This window comes from Acipenser ruthenus, chromosome 10 (genome assembly GCF_902713425.1).
Source record: "Acipenser ruthenus chromosome 10, fAciRut3.2 maternal haplotype, whole genome shotgun sequence".
NCBI classification, from domain to species: Eukaryota; Metazoa; Chordata; class Actinopteri; order Acipenseriformes; family Acipenseridae; genus Acipenser; species Acipenser ruthenus.
In genome coordinates, this window is record NC_081198.1 from 4029623 (window position 1) to 4049224 (window position 19602).

Here is a 19602-nt window from a genome sequence, read left to right on the forward strand (position 1 = left end):
TTGGCTAGCCACCTCTCCACAGTAACAGTGGATTGTATTGCATATATGATCAAGACTGGTCCAAATCAAGGATTTCTTATATGTTATACAGTATATTATTCCTGTGTTCACAAACTTTGAACAAGGTGCTAATCAAAACGTTTATCTACTAGACTTTTCTTACAATATTTTCGGTGTCTTTTTACAAGACTGTTCTTGTGTGCTATTGATTCTGGGTAACGTTCAATGGAGGAATTTCATAATTATTAATATTGTATTATTTATTTCTTAGCAGACGCTCTTATCCAGGGCGACTTACAATTATTACAAGATATCACATTATTTTTTTACATACAATTACCCATTTATACAGTTGGGTTTTTACTGGAGCAATCTAGGTAAAGTACCTTGCTCCAGGGTACAGCAGCAGTGTACCCACCTGGGATTGAACCCACAACCCTCCGGTCAAGAGTCCAGAGCCCTAACCACTACTCCACACTGCTGCCCTTTTCTCAGTGTAATGCATGCCTTAAAAGATAAGGAAATGCTTCTTTAATTGTGGTGTCCGCAGTGGTAAATCAGAAATTCTTAAATGTTTTGCTTATAGTCCCTGACACCTGTAGTTTTTATATATTACACAATACATCTCCCAGATGCAAGTTATTTCAGTCACAATGGGAAAGACAGAATATCAGACAGACTTTAACAGAGCTTGGTTAGCATGTGATTTCATATCAAAGATTGCATTAAAAAAACTGATCACAGATCATGCAGCTTCTAGATTTCATTTATGCAAGGCTTTTCTGTTTCCATTGAATACAACAGAGCCTATTAAAATAAACGGTATTGTGTGTGTGTGTGTATATATATATATATATATATATATATATATATATATATATATATATATATATATATATATATATATATATATATATATATATATCATCCTCAGTAAATTGAGGCTTCGTATACCCCCCATAGTTTATATGTATAGGTTGGTGGTTTGAGGTACAGTACTAAAGAAATGTGGGTAATGTTATTTGTGAAACGAGTGAACTTGAGCTTATGAATATGAACTGTATGTTTGCATTTACAAAATAACTTCAAATTTATTTTTATTGCACATTAGCATTGTATTCACCCTACAGGTTTCAATGGCATTGCAACCGCACCACAGCAGACGCCACTGGCAGTAAATGTGTGTCAGTGTTGCAGTAACCATAATTTTACCCTACCAGCTACCACGAAACTGGTCGAACTGGTTTACTGCAGCTGCCTGTGTGTGCGTGCTTCGGGCGACTTGTTGCTGTCTCTGGTCGCTATGCGGAGACTTGCTGGGAACGTGCTGGTTAGAACTGGATTAAACTGGTATTTCCCCAACCAATGTACCAGACACCAGTGCCAGTGGTTCGTCGAGAAAGAACGAGTAAACGGCAAAAGGTGTTATATGTAAACTACTAAAGTGTTTTACGTTTTATAAAATAAAAAAGACGGATTTTTTGGCATGAAGATTTCCGCACAAAGAAAGGACAACTTTTAAATGTATATGCATTTTCTCAAATGTTGCCCACGTGTGACTTTCCAGCGCGGGGCCATGTCAAAAATGGGTATCTAAAACAAATTAAACGGGGGATGGGACATACACTCTTATAAAATGTTTAAATGGTTAAAAAAAAAAAAAAAAAAAAAAAAACCGTCCCGAAACGCAAACGGACAGGGTCCGAGTGGGTAAAAAATAAAAATGGTCCGTTGTCACTATAAAAAAAAAGTTAATTACAGAAATGTGAGTTTTATGGATAACTGAAAATAATTATTTTTCAGGACGAACATACAATAAATTGAATATTTTGGAGCCTCTTTCTAAATGGTATTATTTCAGTTTTTCAAGGACTTCATTTTTACTTTCTATTTTTCATGCGTTGATTATTAGAGCCTGGTGTTGTGTGAGGAAAAAAGCTCCTCATTTCCTGGAGTTCAGGGGAGACCAGGCCAGAGCAGCTGATCGCAGAGGCCTTTCCCTGTCCCCCCTTTGTGTGTGTGTTTTATATATATTTTTTATACTTATATGCAGAAAATATTAATTATAGTTGAAGTGCAGGACCAAAGAAGAAAGAATGTTTGCTTTTGTGAGGTTTCTGGAAGACGATGTTTGCTACGCGCTGCCAGTTTCTAATGTAAAGGATTTTAGACCTCTGCACAAGACGGATTTCGATAATCAAAAGGTGTATTTGGTTAACAGAACAGAAGAGAATGGCACAGGCCAGCATGGCAAGGCACAAATACTGGCACTTGCAGGTAAGTCATTTCAGAAAATCCTCTTTGTTCTGCATTATCGATATCCATTTGGACAATTTATATAGGGTAGGGTAGTTGATTACGATCATATCGTTAAGAAAAGACTGGTGCAGGCTGTGTGAGGTAAGTACATTGACATCAGTCACATCCCAGCTTCTTAAGCCCTGCGTGTAGTGTATATTACATGTTTATTATTCCCAGAAGTTTGTGCTAACACCAAATGGGTGTATGATTGTCATAACACTTGATCCGCTTTGAGACAGAATATGTGTTTTATTACTAGTGCTGTTTAGGCCCAAACACATACTGGGGGTGTCATGTTTTATAACACCGGTACCCTGATGAGGAATAATAATAGAAAGGTCTTCATTAAGACAACGATATTTTGTAACGACCCCGTTTAATGGTACTGTACAAAATTTTACGTCCTAACTAGTAGTCGTAAAAACCAGGCGCTGTTGTTTATTACTTTTATTATGTATAGCGAATAAAAAACACCTGCACATTTAACCAGAAAAATGTTTTAAATACATTTGCTTGGGTAGCACTGAAGCCTGCTTGTAACTTAAGTGGAGGAACGTGTCGATTTGGTATTTAATGTAATCATTACTTTTGGTATTCTGTTGTCATGTAGGGTACAGCGATTTGAAAGTTCTGCCAATGCCTACACAACGTGCACCTATAGAAAACGTGAATACCATAGCAGTGGGTAATAACAAAGCTGCAGTCAATATTTCACAGGTTTATTGAAGGGTGCGAAAAGATCAACGATACATTTTATGTCATTACATTTTGTATCCGTTCTCTACAAAACCGCAACTCAATTTAATTTCAACAATACTGCATTTAACATGTTTACTTTCTGCAACCTGTATTAAACCAAATAAATAAATAAATCAATAAATAATAATAAAAAATAATAATACCTGTTGCTTTTTTGACCATGAAATAAGTGGCAGTGAATGTGCGCAGCTGTGTGTGGCAGAAATCTGGACCAGTAGTTAGGTAATACATCATTTTATTTGGCTTAATTCTTAAAAGCCATGTTTATAGACCATATTGTTAAATAAATAAAGTGCATCTAAAATATGATTAACAAATACCATGAACTCAGCATATTTCTTTGCATTCTCTGTTTAGGATACAGTAAACATTTCCCTACCACGTGATTCGGTTATCACAAGCTAGACAGGCTTGTTTGTTTTGAAAGCGGTGGGGTTCCCACTTCTACACACAATTTGTGTTGTTTATCTGTCTACATAACAACATATAACATTTTCTATCAACCAGGGAGATGGGAAAGTAATGCAAGTGAAGCACTTCGATTAGTGTTTGATAGCAGCTTGATAGCTGTCCATAATGCATAATTACAGATTAGTAACATGGAAAATATTGGAATTAACGTTTATTTAACCTTATATTTTAAACAGGACGTTAGGCAAGGTCGTAAAGGAGGATGTGGGTTAAGATAAAGCAGCAGCTTTTCTTTCCTGATGTCACCACCACATGGATGTCTGTTTTCATTTAAATAATTTTTTTTTTATTTTAATAATTAAACTGCTACTGTATCAAAATGACCACCTGTTGTTCTTGCTGAATTCTTAAAGAAAACATACAAGAGTTTGAACACAGCATTCTGCAGAAGAAGATGAAGATTCCCAAACTCTCCACAAAAGATGTTGAAAAATCAGAGCAGAATCACTTTGGGGAGGAACCAATGCCACTCCGACACAAAAAGGTACATTTCCTTGACTGCCCAGCATACTAAAGAAACTCCTGGAGGCCACTAGGGTGTTTGAGGTCACTCGCCTCAAAAAAACTGTGATTTAACATAAGAGCCTGAGGGTGTAATGAATGCTGTAGGTGCCACGTAGGTTTTGGTGGAGTGTAAAATAGCCCAGTTGCTAAAACATTATTTTTGAGCTTTGGACAGAGAGCTTACAGAACGTTTTGAAACTTCTTTATGCTGTTCAGCGGATTCACATTTGTAAATGTCAAACTTTAGTTAAAATCCACATAAAATCCAGGGATGGGAATCATTCTTCATGTATTGCACAAATTACAGATCAACCCGCTGCCAAACTCGCTGCTAATTTGAGAATGTTAAACAGGGTAAAGTAAAATGTATTAGATCCATATTCTCTGTTTCGTGGATTGCGCCATGTCACAAAAATATTTTTATTTGTAGCATTTCCAAAGGACTTACTTATAAATTGAAAATTGTTGCATCATTTGACTATCAGTTATTCATGGCGTATGGAAGTACATTTAAGTTTGGGTCAACTATAGGATGCTACCAAACTAAGAACCAGAAAAGTTGTAAACATCACCACACTGTAATAATGAGTCAACCTTACTCTTCAACTTATTGCATCTTTGCTGCCTGCAACATTATTTTCAGTTTGTAAATTTAGTCCATGAAAGGTGAGGAACACTGATTACCACACTATGATAGCACCCCAAGCACCTCTTGAGAGCACAGCTCACTGCATGTTGTGGTTTTGTGATCCAAGCTGTAATGTCCACTGGGGCTAAACTGAGACCTCCAAATTCATTTGACTTGTGATCTTTTGCTGGATTCAGGCCACCTAACTCTTTATTGAGCATAGGTTTAAGCCCAATTTCCCTTCCCCAACCCCAGGCACAAGAGCACAGTCGCTCCTCGAACGCAAACTCCTCAAAGAGCCTGGAGGCTGTGGTTGCACGGCTGGAGCGCAATGCTGTGAACTCGTACGCAGAGGGAGAGGAGGAAGAGGAGGAGGAAGAGGATGAGGAGGAGGATGAGGAGGACAATGACGAGGACAGTGTATTGGAGGACTCGGGCACAGGGGAGGCCATGGTGCCACGCTACCTCTATGAGGAGCTGGTGCACAACTACAGGCAGCAGGAGGAAGAGATGCGGCGCCTCCAGCAGGAACTGGAGCGCACGCGCAGGCAGCTGGTACAGCAGGCCAAGAAACTCAAAGAGTATGGCAGCCTGATGACCGAAGTGAAGGAGCTGAGAGATTTCAACCGGAGGCTGCAGGACGTTCTGCTCCTGAGGCTCGGCAGCGGTAAGACTGCAGTGTCTGGGGACTGTTTATTTCAGTACTGTCCTTGTTGAAATGTGTTACTAAAACGATCAGGTGCTATCAAGGCCCTTGTTAAATTCAGCTAACTGGTTGCTTTTTCTTCCATGTATGTCTATCAGGAGGTTATCAGAAGAGACATGGGGATAGTATTGGTAGGATAACTCATTTAAAGAGAATTCCATAAATCTTAACTGTGGTGCACTTCCATCAAGATGATTTGCAAGCCGTACCATTCCTCCATTGATTGATATGCTTTCAGCCAGTAACATGTTTACACTCCTGAGGTGAAATGACACAGGAAGTTGAAGTGTAACAGATTTCCTGAGAATAAGGCACAGAAACTCAGAACTTACTTTAACCTACGTGTTTTTAAAATGAAAATACATTTGTTTCTAACCTGCAAATTTTATATAGGTATATGTAGCTAATGGAACTGTAAAGCAATTAAGATTTGTGACATCGCTTTAAAAAGTCATTTCAGATCCTACTTTTAGAGGTGACAGATTGTGAACCGTATCGTGCATGAAATGCTCTCCTCTGGCCACCACCCATCTTGCAGAGGTGTCTTGATGTCTCTGCTAGGTCCCTTCTGATGATTGCTACTTCATACTGGAGCACACTTTGCAGAATGTTCTGACATTTCTACCCAGAATCTGGCTTTGTCTTTAACAAATCGTATATTTTCTCAACCAGCAATGTTTTCAAAAAAACACATGTCATTAACTAAATATGGCAAAGTGGTCAAAGGCAGTTAATGTTTCAAAAACATATGGTGCTGCCTAATTTTGAGCTTGAAGTAAAAATTCCATTCCCAATACCCAATTCCAAATTCCTGGAAAATCGGTATCCGTAGGGAATATCCTAGTTTAAGCTTTCTGTTTACGTTCTTTTTTTTTTTTTTTTTTTTTTTTTTAAACTTGAAGGTACTCAAACTTTTTTTTATTGTTTCAAAAGCAATTAAAAAAATAATAATAATAATGAAAAAAAAAATGCATATTGCATTTTTGTACATTATGTGCAGTGCCAACATTGCATACCCAGTATCCGCACAGGTTGGCTCATTAAAATATGTTGGGTTTTTGCCAACAAAGCAAACAAAGATTTTATTTAGATTTCAAAAGCTCCCAAAACTGGACTTTTTGCAACATACCAACATTTTCTAAAATACTCACAGTGGAAAGTACAAAACATCAGTGACAACAACAGAGGGATTTTCCCAGTAATTAATTCTGTCTTGGATCGTAATAGTTTTATGAGAGTGGAGTAGAAAATAGTTTCAGATGTTGGATGAAGTGAATGTAGTTTGTTTATGTATTTGAATTTCTGGTTAGCAATGCCTGTTGAAACGACCAGTTAACCCAACGGCTGCCTTCTCTATAAATGTCTTTATAATTCCAGAGACGTGGCAGATGCAGAGTTAGAATAGCCGCTCTTGAACTGTGTGAGATCAGGGTTTAGTCACCTGCTGCAGTTCACTTTGCAGACCTGTGAGTCAAAAGTGGGGCTGGGGGAATTTCTCTCATTAGGAAAAGCCTACTTGGTTACTTACTTGGTTTCCTTCCATGATCACCTCGAAGCATAATACGAATTGGCACATTGACAAAAATAAAAATGTATATAAATAAATAAAAAGAAACTAATTGAAACCTGAATACAACTATACAAGGAAACATTATAAACTGAACAAAAACTATTCCTTGAATGGGTATTATTATACATTTTTACACCAATCTAATTGCTTACTTAAAAAGCAGCTAATTGCACACTGTACTGCACTACAACAGTTTATCTGTATGTCTTTCATTGCTAAAACCCAAATGTTCTAATGAGAACCGCTTATCCAATTGTTTTAACAGCACTTGATATTCATCGAATTTACACAGTAAAGTTTTGGTAATATTTGTATATTTAAACCTAGTTACTTGCAAGTCAAGTGCAGTATTTCAGTTTCTATGTAATGTGGTAGTCTCTGGGTGGATGAGGTATACCACAGAATTTCACATTCTAGTAAACAAATACTTAATATCCAGTAAGGTGTGGTTTCACTTTTTTTTTTTAAATAGCTTTTTCTTTCTAACAAGGAATCAAGTCAGGGAATATGGCCTTTTTATAGACATTTGACAAACGCATACATTCTCAAGATATGCAATGAAAAATGGTCCCATCTTAAAGAAACATTTTGAATCTGAATGTTTGTCAGCTATAATCTTTTTTGTATTAATCCCTGGTGCAGACGTACTTTCTTGTGAAACTGATAGCTCAAATTGTATATTTATAGCCATGACAGGGAGGTATATTACCAACACACTAATGCTAGATATCCTTATCCAGTTTCATCGCAATTGGATAAGCAGTTATCTCGTGTAAACTCTTGATGTACATACGTACATTGTGTACCAAACACATGTTCTGTTTAAATATCAAAACACATTTAATATTGATGGTGTAATTCACAGTGCAACTTCTTCACAGCTAATAAATAAATAAATATAAAAGCTGAACATAGTCTGCTGCTTTGCTTTGTTTTTGATCTCCCACCCTTCTAACATTGCGTGTGTCTTCTTTGGTCCTGGTTACAGAGCCAATGCACGACAACGGCACTCAGACAATCAAGGTTGATCCAGTGGAGCCAATTATGGAGCCACAGGAAGTCTGTCGGGAAGAGGCGAACGCCAGCTCGAGCTCCAGTCACTCTCCGTCCCCCAGAAACATATACACTTTCAACGATGGGAAGGTATGTTCAACACATGCATTTCTGAGTTCTACCCCACTTTTATTTTTGTATATGTTGTTAGTTCATATATTAAAAGGTAGGTAATACAAACAGACATGTACACGCTTCCCTTCTAAACAGTAAAGCAACAAAAATGTTGCATTTATAGAGATAACAGCTTATCCAAATATGATGAAACTTGGTTATAGGACATTCAACACCACCAATTGCTTTCCCTTTCCACTGTCTGCTGTCTACTGTAAACCTGAAACGATTATTATATAATCTGTAATTATTTTTAAGGTTCTCATTCAAGAAATGGGACCCTTATGCTCTCATCATGTCCGTCCATCTGTCTGTCACACTCCACAGAACTGCCTTGGTTTTGATGATCTTCACCAATTTATAAATCATCCACTCCTACACTCATTTAGATGTTTTGGATTGTATTTTGGGGAAATCCGATTAAGTAATAATACGATAGGACCCTCTGAAATGTCCCTGCACTGTTCTATTTTCGTATGTTGCATTTGTTATTAATTGCCCTGCATAGTGCTCTAATGTATGTGTGTACTGTACTACACTGCATACTGTACAAATCAAGTCAGTGCTGAAATCATGTCAGGTGTTTGAAATGCTGTGAGTTGCTGGGTCTGGTTCTTGGCTATGACCTTCCTTTTGTAGTACCAGTCTGATCCCTTCCCTTCTCCCTACAGGTACACTTGGGTGGTGGGATTTGGGTGGATGAGGAGAAGTGGCACCAGTTGCAGCGCACGCAAGGAGACTCTAAGTTCACCAAAAACCTGGCAGTGATGATCTGGGGCACAGAGACCCTGAAGAACAGGAGCGTCACAGGGGTAGCCACCAAGAAAAAGAAAGACGCCTTGCCTAAGCCCCCGCTCTCGCCAAGTAAACTCAAAATCGTGAGAGGTAGGGCAGTGGAGATTACATTTACTTTTCAGGGTTTGTTTTCTATGGCGTTAGTTACGCAACTTTAAAATTGCTATTTGAAACTTACAAATGACCCTTGCCTTTTGTTTGACTTTCTTTGCAGAGTGTCTGTATGACAGAGTATCTCAAGAAACAGCGGACAGTGCCGAGATTACACAGAGACTGTCCAAAGTGAACAAATACATTTGTGAAAAGATCATGGATATCAACAAATCAATCAAGAATGAGGAGAGGAGGGAATCCAAGTTGCTCATTAGACAGACAGTCAAGATGGAGAATTTCACCTACGATGGCATATAGTATTAAAAGTTGTCACCATAGCTCATTTCATTCCTCATGGCGTGCTTAAAAGGACCAGGCTGGATGACGCCCTCTCTTTTGAAGCTGCTCAAAAGTGACAGCAGAAAGTATGTCCTCCACTGTCATCCTTTCAGGCCTGCCATAAGAAATACAACGAGGTACGGTGACAACTTTTAACAAGACATGCCATCAGAATTTCTTAAAGCGCTTTTTCAAGGGTTGGCTGGCTGTCTACAGCAAATGCTGCAGAATGATACCTGAACTGTGACCGCATTTCTTTTTTTTTTTTATATAAAAGTGAGATCATCCTGAGGGTTTGGTGAAAGCAAAAAAGTAGGAAAGTTTGATTTCCTGTATGCTCTTAATGGATCCTTCTCACTGATTAAGCTTTTTTTGTGTGTGTTTGGGGGGGGGTGGGGTGGAGTAGTGTAAATAGTTTTATATTAAGTCTCTTTTTATAGGCGTTACAGAAGTTTTAGTTTTAGTTCCATGTTATACCCCTCTTTCCTCCCTCTGTGTTCCTCTGTTTAAGAAAACAAACAGACTATGGTCGGTGGTACCGTTAGAATTTTCTCTTTGCCAGGCTGCAAAGAGTTTTTTGTCGCTTTTTTTTCTGAGCTGTACGTTTTCAGTTTAGCAAAAAATAAGTTCACTGATCATCAAGTTAGGTTACAAAGTTAAATGATGATTAACGCTTTAAACACCACGCTTGTCAACGGCATTCTGTTTTTGTCAATAATCACTACCAAATCCATCATTTACGGTACACCGCCGGCAAAAAAGCCGCTCCGAGCACAATCAAAGAAGAGTTTCCATTGTAAGCCTATGTCTAGAAATACCAAAATAACAACCCCCCTAGGTGCTGCCAGGATAGGCTATACACTAGAAAAAAAAATTGGAAAACTATAACCATAAACACACACCACTGTTTTTAGTCTGTGAAAGATTCATTTATGGGTAAGTCCATAAATAATAATTTTATAATTTCAGTGTAAAACACTTGAGACTTTAGAATAAGTTGTTGTTCTGTATCTTACTATTGAAAAGGTTAAACAACAACTTTTTAAATTTTTACTGTTATCCAGTATCGGAAAACTGTAGTAGACTTGTTTTAACAGGGACTCACTGGATGTAGCTGTGGGAAATGTTCTCTGGTAAATAGGGGGTTTTATTGCCGTTATTTAATTTTCTTGATATTTCCTCTGCATACTCGAAATGTTGTCAGAATGCCGTAATTTAGGTGTGGCCGCACTTGAGAAAAAATAATAACCAAACACCTCAAGAACAGAACTCACACGACTTAAATGTCTGGATTTACTGGCCGACCTTTCCTCATTTTCAAAACCATTTGAGGAATTATAAATAAACATGATTGATTGTCCAAAAAAGAAAATCCTCTTTGCAAGAAGGATTTAAAAAACATAATATACAGAAGAGTGAAGCTTTGATGTATAAATCTAGGCCCTGTATTCAGGGACGCGTTCTTAATAATAAACTCTGCTTTCGAGCGTGCAATTGCCACAGTAGGTTGAAGTAAGTGCACATTCTTGCTTTACATACTGGGCAGCTTTTGGGTTCCAAAGGTGAAAATCTTGTGCAGTCAGCTTTATACGGGACAGCTCTATAGTCCCTAGAGAGGTACTATAAATCATGTCTTTTTGTCTCTCCAGATGCCAAAAACAAGGTTAAGTAATGCAGCTGTGGAGGTTGATAGTTGACCCGAATGTTTTTTCCAGCTATGTTGTCTATTGGTATAGTTTCAAGGACAACATCATGAACCAATACTTTATAAAAAGGTTTTACCCCCTGTCAGAGCTCTTCAGTCTGTAGTTGCCAACTTTACTGACCAGAAGTTCTATAGCAGAAGATGAATAACCAGTAGCTTTTTATGGAATCAGGAAATACAGTGGCCAAACCACAAGGTTTCGCCTTGCAAAGTCAACCAATTCAAAACAAACAAATATAAAATGGAATTTGTTTGTCTTGCGTTTGCTAATTGGAACTGGGAAGGTTCTAATTTTCGTCCCGTGGTGGTTGATCTTATATTTGGACATGAATACTGTTTTGCTTAGTTCACTTTTATTGGCCAGATCAAGTAGTAGAATCAGTGTTGGTAAGTTTTTAGTCATCAGCATAAGGTATGGAAGGAATGCAAACTACCCAGGCTTGCAGAAATTAGACACACCACCTTAATGGTGTACAACATAGAACCACCTTATATCTGAAGAGCTCTTGTTCAGAATATCTATAGTTTAAATTAATATAGCTGTAGCTTAATTAAAACGAATTACAAATACTCTGTCTTGGAGAGTATCAAATCGTATCATCACATAACAGTACATATCGCCAATACAGCTCTACCACTAAAAACCATTCCATACCACATATATTTTTTTTGTTTGACCAGAATGCACAACTTTGGTAGATGAAAAAGATCAAATGTACTGCGCTGATCTTCTACTGAAAAGAGACTTGTCAGTTGTGAGGATTTAAAACATACACTGTATGCTGGATTTACCAGTTTGGAAATGTATCCTCTCATGCTGGCTGGACTGGAATATAACATCGTATTTGAACCGTGTTTAATGGTAATGTTTACAACTGTGTGCATATTGTTAAGTTTCAAATACAAATTACCAAATAGTATGGAACAAACAAATACTAAATATTTTCAGTAGCAGATCAGTCATTTTGCAGGGTCAGTAATGGCACAAGCAATTGGCCCTGCTGGAATATGTACTCTGCTATTAAGATCAAATATCTAATTTAAAAATTAGATATTTGAGTAATTTAAAATGACATTTCATTTAGGGGGAAATGTTTTGACTACTATTGTGTTTCTTTTGGAGCCAAACCAAATGAAAAACATAACCGTCATACACCAAAGTGACTCCCCCTTCTTTTTCTTAATTTTATTTTTTTTCTTTTATTTTTTTAAATTTTTATTTATTTATTTATTTTTTTAAAGATTTTCCATTATCTAAAACGAAATTCCCTCATGCAATTGTACGTTAGCCCTGATAGTGGTGTGGATTTGTCTTTTTTTTTTTTTTTTTTTTTTTGCTGCTTATCTGTGACAGTTCATAAAGCTAGAAAAATACTTTCATCAGTCTCATTTGGATTGCATTGCCGATATGTAATTCTCTCACTTTGGAGATTGAAAGAAGCACACATCACAGTAAATGTGCATTCAGACTTTTTTTAATATTTAGGTTTAAACATAACCTTTAATCCTGCTGGTGTGACCCCACCATTTCTAAATGCAATACAAATACAAGGAGAATGAATTCCCGATATAGCAGCTACTTAGATTTGCTGATGTTTTAGATCATAAAATAGACCAAATAATTGGTCTGTTTCGAGGAAAAAAACAAAAAAAAAGATTTACCATAATGTATGTTTCTTTAAAACACCAAACTGCAAAATCTACTATGGCTAAGCAATCCATGTACTCATTTACTGTGCTTTACTTCCTTTAATATTCTAGGTAAAAACCAAGAAAAGTAAAAACTCAAATATATTCATAAGACAATATCTTCATATAAAATCATATTGTCTTTCAGGTTGCTTATGGGTGTGGAAAAATATATCCAAAGTGTTTCCAGCGTTAGAAGTTTATAATAAAAAATGAGTCAATGACTGAAGAAAAACAATTATGAGATTTGTGAATTCTCTCTTCTCTCCTGCTGAAGATAAAGCTATGGAATCGTTGTGTACCTGGGCTTAGGTACTCAAAGACAGCAAGCTACTCTCAAAGCCAGCCCTTCAGAATTGAACGTTGATCTGAGCCACTTAATCTTTTTCTGCTGTTACCTGAAGTGACGGCCGATTGGATTCTTGTGAAAACTCTTCTGGCAAATGTTTTTTGCACCTACGGGTGTGTGACTAATTTTGCCGCTTTGCATCATTTTTTGGTGTGTCTACTGCAGCCTATGATCCTGGTACTCTGTTTAATGTACAGATCTACAGAATAAATTCAGACTTTTATTCTAAAATATAAAAAACTAAAAACCTTAGGTGGGTTGCTTGTTTTGTTTGTGTGGCGTCGCTTTCTTCTGACATCATATTTTAAAGCTTCCTTTTTTGAAGCAAATGAAAATATATTGTTTTTATTACGTGGCATTTGGATTATTTTTTAAACACTAACCGAAGTCTTATAATGGTACGTATTGGTGATATCCCACTCTCTCGCCTCCCTACCTATTTAAATAAAACATAGTGCACATGTTTTGTGTATTAAAACAAGTACAACATATTCTCAAGTAACTGGTCCAATGTGGGTGTAAGCAAAACTGATTTTATTAAACATGTTAGCACTGCAAGCGCCTTGTGTTGACTGCTTTAAAATAAATACAATTTGTATGTTGAAATCACAAGATAAACTAGCTCAGGATCTCCATATTTCAAACTTAGATCAACAACACAAGATACATTATTTTGGGATCTCAACTTTTCTGGTATTGAGATCGTAAGGTCTCATGATAACCGACTGCTGTGAAAGCCAGTGATATTTTGCAGCTTGCTCCTGACTGGTAAGTAATCATTTTGTACTACTTTGATCTATAGTATATGTTTAGTTTGTCTTTAAGATGTTTCTGTTCTCTCTCTGCAACTTCAATTGCTTAACATTGCATGCTAAGATTACTGTATGTGGACACTGGCAAGACAGGTTGGTTGTTTGTCTCAATAAATACTGTACAGGGTGGATAAACTGGCAGTCTACCTCTTGAGTCTTTGATTTAGATTTAAACAGGTTAAACATATGATAGGTGCAGTTTCATATGATTCAAGCGAGGGTTGGAATTAAATGTGAGATGGATCTATATGTCAGCCAGAGAGAAACATATAGAGCTTTCTGATTTATTGCGAGGGGGAAAACAAAAGTTAATATCAGCCCACCAGCTCAGCAAATCAACCGTAAAATTGCAATTTCAAATAGAAATGGCTCCAGCATATTGTTGAGTTTTGTCACTGCATTTATGGGGAGAAAGTATATGGCTTTGTCAGCTCAGCATTGAAATATTAAATGAGAAATCATATTAGAGATATTGAATTGAGGGGGGTGGGCGGCGTGATGGATGAAGTTTGCAGTGCCTTGCAGTAGGGTGCTTGTGGAGTATCGGCTGCTCTGCATCCAATTTTACATTTGCTTTAATCGCTGTTTATATATATTAGCTCAAAGAGCCAGCTGCCCAACATTTCGATATGTTGTACATATCTTTCTCAAGGGAGCCTGTGTTTGAATCAAAACATTGGAGGTATTTATAGGTTTTTTGACGGCATGACAACTACTTGTTATTGTTTACATTCAAATCCATGATTTATTCTTACATGATGTAATGGTGTTCTATATATTGTGACATCATTTTTACTTCTATCTTTGAATCTGTATTAATTCTAATTAACACTACTTTATATAAACTTATATTTTTATTATATCATGCAATGCTGGCTCTGAGGATCAGTCTTGATTTGGCCTCCCCAGCGCATCAGCATGCACAACTTTTGAATGAATTTTGTTTATTTATTTAAATGTTATATATTTATTGAAGTTAATTAGTTCATTTTTTTCTGTTGAGTCCCGCTGGCATAATTGTGTTCAGTCAATTTATCCATTTACTTTCTTTTATGTCGCATTGTCTAATTTTAGCTGTTCTAATACTACAAACTTTACTATATATATATATATATATAATATATATATATAAATAATCCTTTTAACAGTATCGTTAGACATCTCTCTGTTACTGCTTACTGAGTTTAAGAAGGCTGTCTGGTGGTGTTAGTTTTTTGTGTGTTGCACATTTATTTGCATCCAACAGTACATCAGCGCAGTGATATTGCCATATACTCTTGATGTACGGTAAACCTAGCATCGACAAAATGTGAAATTAATAGTGGTCCAGCACCCAGTGCACCTCTGTTTCTTGTTTAGATGTATTATTTAAATGACAATGTGGCAAGAAAACATTCAAGCCCTGTAAATGAACACTGTACACCCAGCTGTACTAAAGACTGTACTTCTCTCTCTGGTTTCTCTGGGGATAAACTGGAGCAATTACAGCCTAGTTATATAGTTTTGGTGTATTTATTTTTTGGTCTATATTTTAATCTGAAAACAAAAAAGCCAGGGAAAAATTAAATGAACTATCAAGTGCTTTTTTTTTTTTTTTTCAACTACACAAATAGTCAGTACTAAACTAATATAAGACTGCGTAGTTCATACGATGATCATTTAAAAAAAGTATTTTGCTGTGTAGGATTTGCTTGTATCCTTCTACATTACAGTTCAAATGATTTATCAATTTTTCAATAGCATCTGCATCATGCATCCAGTACTGCTGTATCCTCAGTAAATAACTTGTGGAAACTAATTAAAGCATATGCTGTAAATAACTGCATACATTTAAGAGTGACATGCAAGTGATTTCTATTGGTAATTAACTTCTAGCTCGATCCTGGCTATCAGTCATCCTGTATGTAACCCAAGGTCTGTGCAGAAGGCATTTGTTAATTTTGAATCCGTAAATCACAGTTGCAATCTGTGTGGAGTATATTTGTAAATCGGTTTAAATAATATATGGAATATCACTGCAGGTTCAAGATTGCAGTCTTCGTTTATAGTAGAATGAATTTTGGTTATTATAAATTGCAGTTTCAGACAGAACCTTGACAAAAAATCACTGTCAGATATAGTCTGATATAGTCACATATAGATATAGTCTGTCAGATTGGCTTTCTAGCCCATCGTGACTGAAACAGGGAGATGCAGCTTTTATATATTACACAATATATGTCATTTTTAAAAATGCATTTAAAGAGTCAAATGTACTTTGCTATTTAAATCTTTAAATCAGCTGGAGGATCTGTCATTTAAAAAACTGCCGTGCCATTTTAATGAAAATTGCTCCAGCCTCTCAAATAATAACAGAAAAAACACAAGATGTCCTTGTTTAATAGCGATTGGAGCATAAGCTGCCTCTTTGAAACACCTAAATCCACATCAACCTGATTTCTCTTTAACGCAACCAAAACATGCATGTGATTACTGGGAACGCTTTTTATTAGAAATTTCATTTTATTTCGCAGAAGCAATAAAATAAAATGCCCTGATAACGTTTTCCCCCCTGCAGCTGAAATTCATACTGTGTTTAAGTTCCTTTCAACTGTCGCTTTTATAATGAATCCCACTGAAGTCTCCTGAATATTGTGGAATATTTAGAGTTTGCTGAAATAAAACTGCTTGTTGACTTCAGTGTGTAAAGAATCTTTAGCAGTGAACGCGATTGCCTTTATGTTTTAAAAAATATATATGTTATATATTTAAACCCTTAAAAGAAGGGAATGCTGGGAAATCAGCTCTAATGCCTATTGAGGGTATTTTTGTCTAAGTTAAATGACCATTTTAAGGGAAGCTACTCAGAGTGTGTCCTAGTATCAATGCAAACTGAAGTAAATCGATTAATTAGAGATGCTTTGTTTATCAGATTGTCAGTCAGCTAGTGATACCATTAAGCGTAAACTGCTACATAAGCTGTAGTTGTGCTGTATTGTAGTACAAGTCAGTCAGTAATCTTTGGGAACCATGAAACAAATTAAATACCTGTACTATGTGTGTACTGTCCCATTTTGTAAAATTGTCCCCTATTTTAATACTGGAATTTAATAGGGCCATGTCACATTTGTGTTATACCTGTCATAACAGGTTGTTTTTTTTATATAACTATAGCTATCTAGTTTATTAGTTAATAAAGGATGGTTATTTTTTAATTGAGCATGTTGTATTGCGAAATGTGACTAGTGCCTTATCACAAACAAGACACAGCAATTACATTCTTTCTGCAATCTATGAGTACCACAATTGTTTATTTGGGAAACAGTTTTTTTTTTCATATGTAAAGTGAAATGATAGGTTTGGTCTTGATTCAGTATTTAAACAGTGGTGGTGTTCCGATACAGTGCTGTTTAAATCGGTTGAACAGACCCTTTCTTCTTTACTGCTCAGGTTGTCAAAGAGGCTGTCCCGAGCTTCTAGGAAACAGTCCACACTTAAAGCTGCTCAATCCCAAAGAGTTAGTGCCGGTCTTACAGAAACTGGACTTGCACAGCTGTGTACAGCAGACACTGCTGCAGGTCTGAATTAACCATGAGCTCCAGTTCATCCAAGGGAATCACAAGCCAAGTTTGTTCCCACATTATACAGATGAGTGTGAGTGTGTGTGTGAGCTGGCGTGATGCGCTTGCTTTAGTTCAGTGCATCTGTCAGTTTTGCTGCCAGGATAAGAAAAAAATAAAACCTGTTCTGAGAATAGACAAGTATGAAGCATAAGTGAAATGGCTGAGTAACTGTCAAGCCATTAAAAAAAATAAATAAATAAATGTATGTGACCCTGTGCACTGTCTGAGTCTTAAGATCTGCTGATGAATTATCCATTTTCTAGCCTCCTTCTGACTGGGAGAGCTGTAAACCCTTCAGAAGAGATTTATTCATCTAGCTACTAACAAACACTGTTACAGCACACACTGCACTGGTCCAAACAATTAAGGGATGTATGTATTTCATTTACAAAGTTTGGTTATAATCCAATTTATTTTATACAGATACTTCAACCTTTCAGGTGCTGTGTGTTTATTATGGAATTATTCCACCCCTGTGGTGTATGATGGACATTGTAAAGGAAGCTACTACAAATGTTCTTATATCAATGTAAGTTATGACGCAGAGACATTGATATTGGCATGCATTTTATGAAAGATATCAGTGAGCTAGCGATACCACTAAATGTTGGCTGCTATATCGGCTGTAGTTCAGCTGTATTATAATACAAGCCAGCAATGTTTGGCAACCATGAAAAAATGTAATACCTGTACTGTCCCATTTTTTAATGTTGTTCCATTGTTTAATAACCACTGCAATTTTTTTGTAATTTAGAAAAAGACCAGGTGGCAATTAGTAATAGTAACTGCACTTTGTAATAACTGTCATAATATTATATATTAGTTCTGTTTTATTGCAAAATGTAACCAGTGCTCTATTACAAATGACAGGTACTGCAAAACACGACTACAGTTTGGGTTTCTTTCTCTGTACACTACTAATACAGCAGGTGTTCATTTCACAAACAGATTTGTATGTGTGAAGGGAGCTGTTGGGTTAATTCCATTCAGTAAGATAATGGGGGGGGAAAGCATGGGGGAAAAAATAATATAATCTCAAAGAAAATGTATTCGATGTACCTTGACAGTAAACCCAGACAAAGTCCTGTGTGTGCGTAGGGGAGGATGTCAGAACTGCTGCAGGTAGAAAGAGATCTGATTGAAAGGGAGAGGTAGGGTTAGGGTTCCTTGCTCTTTCTGCCACATTGCAACGATAGAACTCTGAACGGCTTCAATTTATGCAGTGTGCGGCCTCAATTAAAAATCTGAAGCGATCATGAATTTTTCATGCTAAGCATTTAAGCTAATTAACGCACAAATGAAGCACTTTGCGGGTAAAACTCCACTGAGGGCTGACATTGACGGTCAATGTCACTGTGCCACCCTGAGCTCATGCACATCATAGCAGCTATTTAATATTCTTGTCAGCACTGTCTCTCTCTCTCTCTGAACGGACCTGTGGGAGCATTTTGAGGAAAAGTTACTGCAGACTAAGACACACAAGCCAAGGGACAGGGGTGTCGAGTTATGCTTTGTGAAATTGTATTTAAGATATTTTATATTGCATCTTTATTGTAAACAAAAAAGATGCCTAATATGGCGACCCTGCGACCTGCATGTTGCAGATTGAAGACAGGGCAACAAAACATGTCGGTAGCAGCGGTGCTGATCCTTTTAGCTTCAGATGAAATATGATTAATGTGAGGCTGTGTGGTATGCCGGGTGAGTCGTACAGACGGGAGCATGGGTTTGCGCTCATCTTCAATGGGAATTCCAGAGAGAGCGTCGCATTGGCTCTGGCGCTCCTGTGGGTTGGGAGGCAAAACTCAGACTATTCTCATTGTGCTACACTGGACCCTACTGGCCAGGGGCCTTGTGAGCTCAAGTGGACACCTGCAGGACTGACCTCCAGAAGCTGGTAGCTTACCAACATCTGCTCTGAAGTTCCTGGGTGAAAGAGGCAATTGGCTTGGTTGTGAGAATTTCTTAGCACCATAAATAAACAAATTATTGAATATGTTCCAACCTACATACAAGGTACATACAAGGATCAGCCTTGTAGTGTGATATAAAATAGACACTACTGGGACTAGCACGCCCCACCCCTTCTTTTGGAAAAGGTGTGCTATAGTT

At 37.0% G+C, this 19602-nt stretch overlaps 2 protein-coding genes across 4 annotated transcripts in view; both read left to right on the forward strand.

Annotated features, from left to right (window-relative positions):
- LOC117404311 (cytosolic carboxypeptidase 6-like) overlaps window positions 1–19602 on the forward strand; it is a 184071-nt gene that overhangs the window by 106756 nt on the left and 57713 nt on the right. The gene's annotated exons all lie outside the window — the stretch shown is intronic.
- Window positions 1680–14561, forward strand: LOC117404303 (BEN domain-containing protein 5). Of its 2 annotated transcripts, none has more exons than XM_034007143.3 (6): window positions 1680–2277; window positions 3885–4015; window positions 4919–5330; window positions 7928–8082; window positions 8778–8991; window positions 9116–14560. In XM_034007143.3, exons 1-6 carry the CDS (start codon window positions 2097–2099, stop codon window positions 9310–9312), a joined length of 1290 nt encoding a protein of 429 aa, XP_033863034.2. In that variant the 5' UTR covers window positions 1680–2096; the 3' UTR covers window positions 9313–14560. The 2 variants fall into 2 exon arrangements, with proteins under 2 accessions (XP_033863034.2, XP_058887524.1); XM_059031541.1 differs by lacking the exon at window positions 1680–2277 and adding an exon at window positions 2324–2400 and having other exon boundaries at window positions 9116–14561.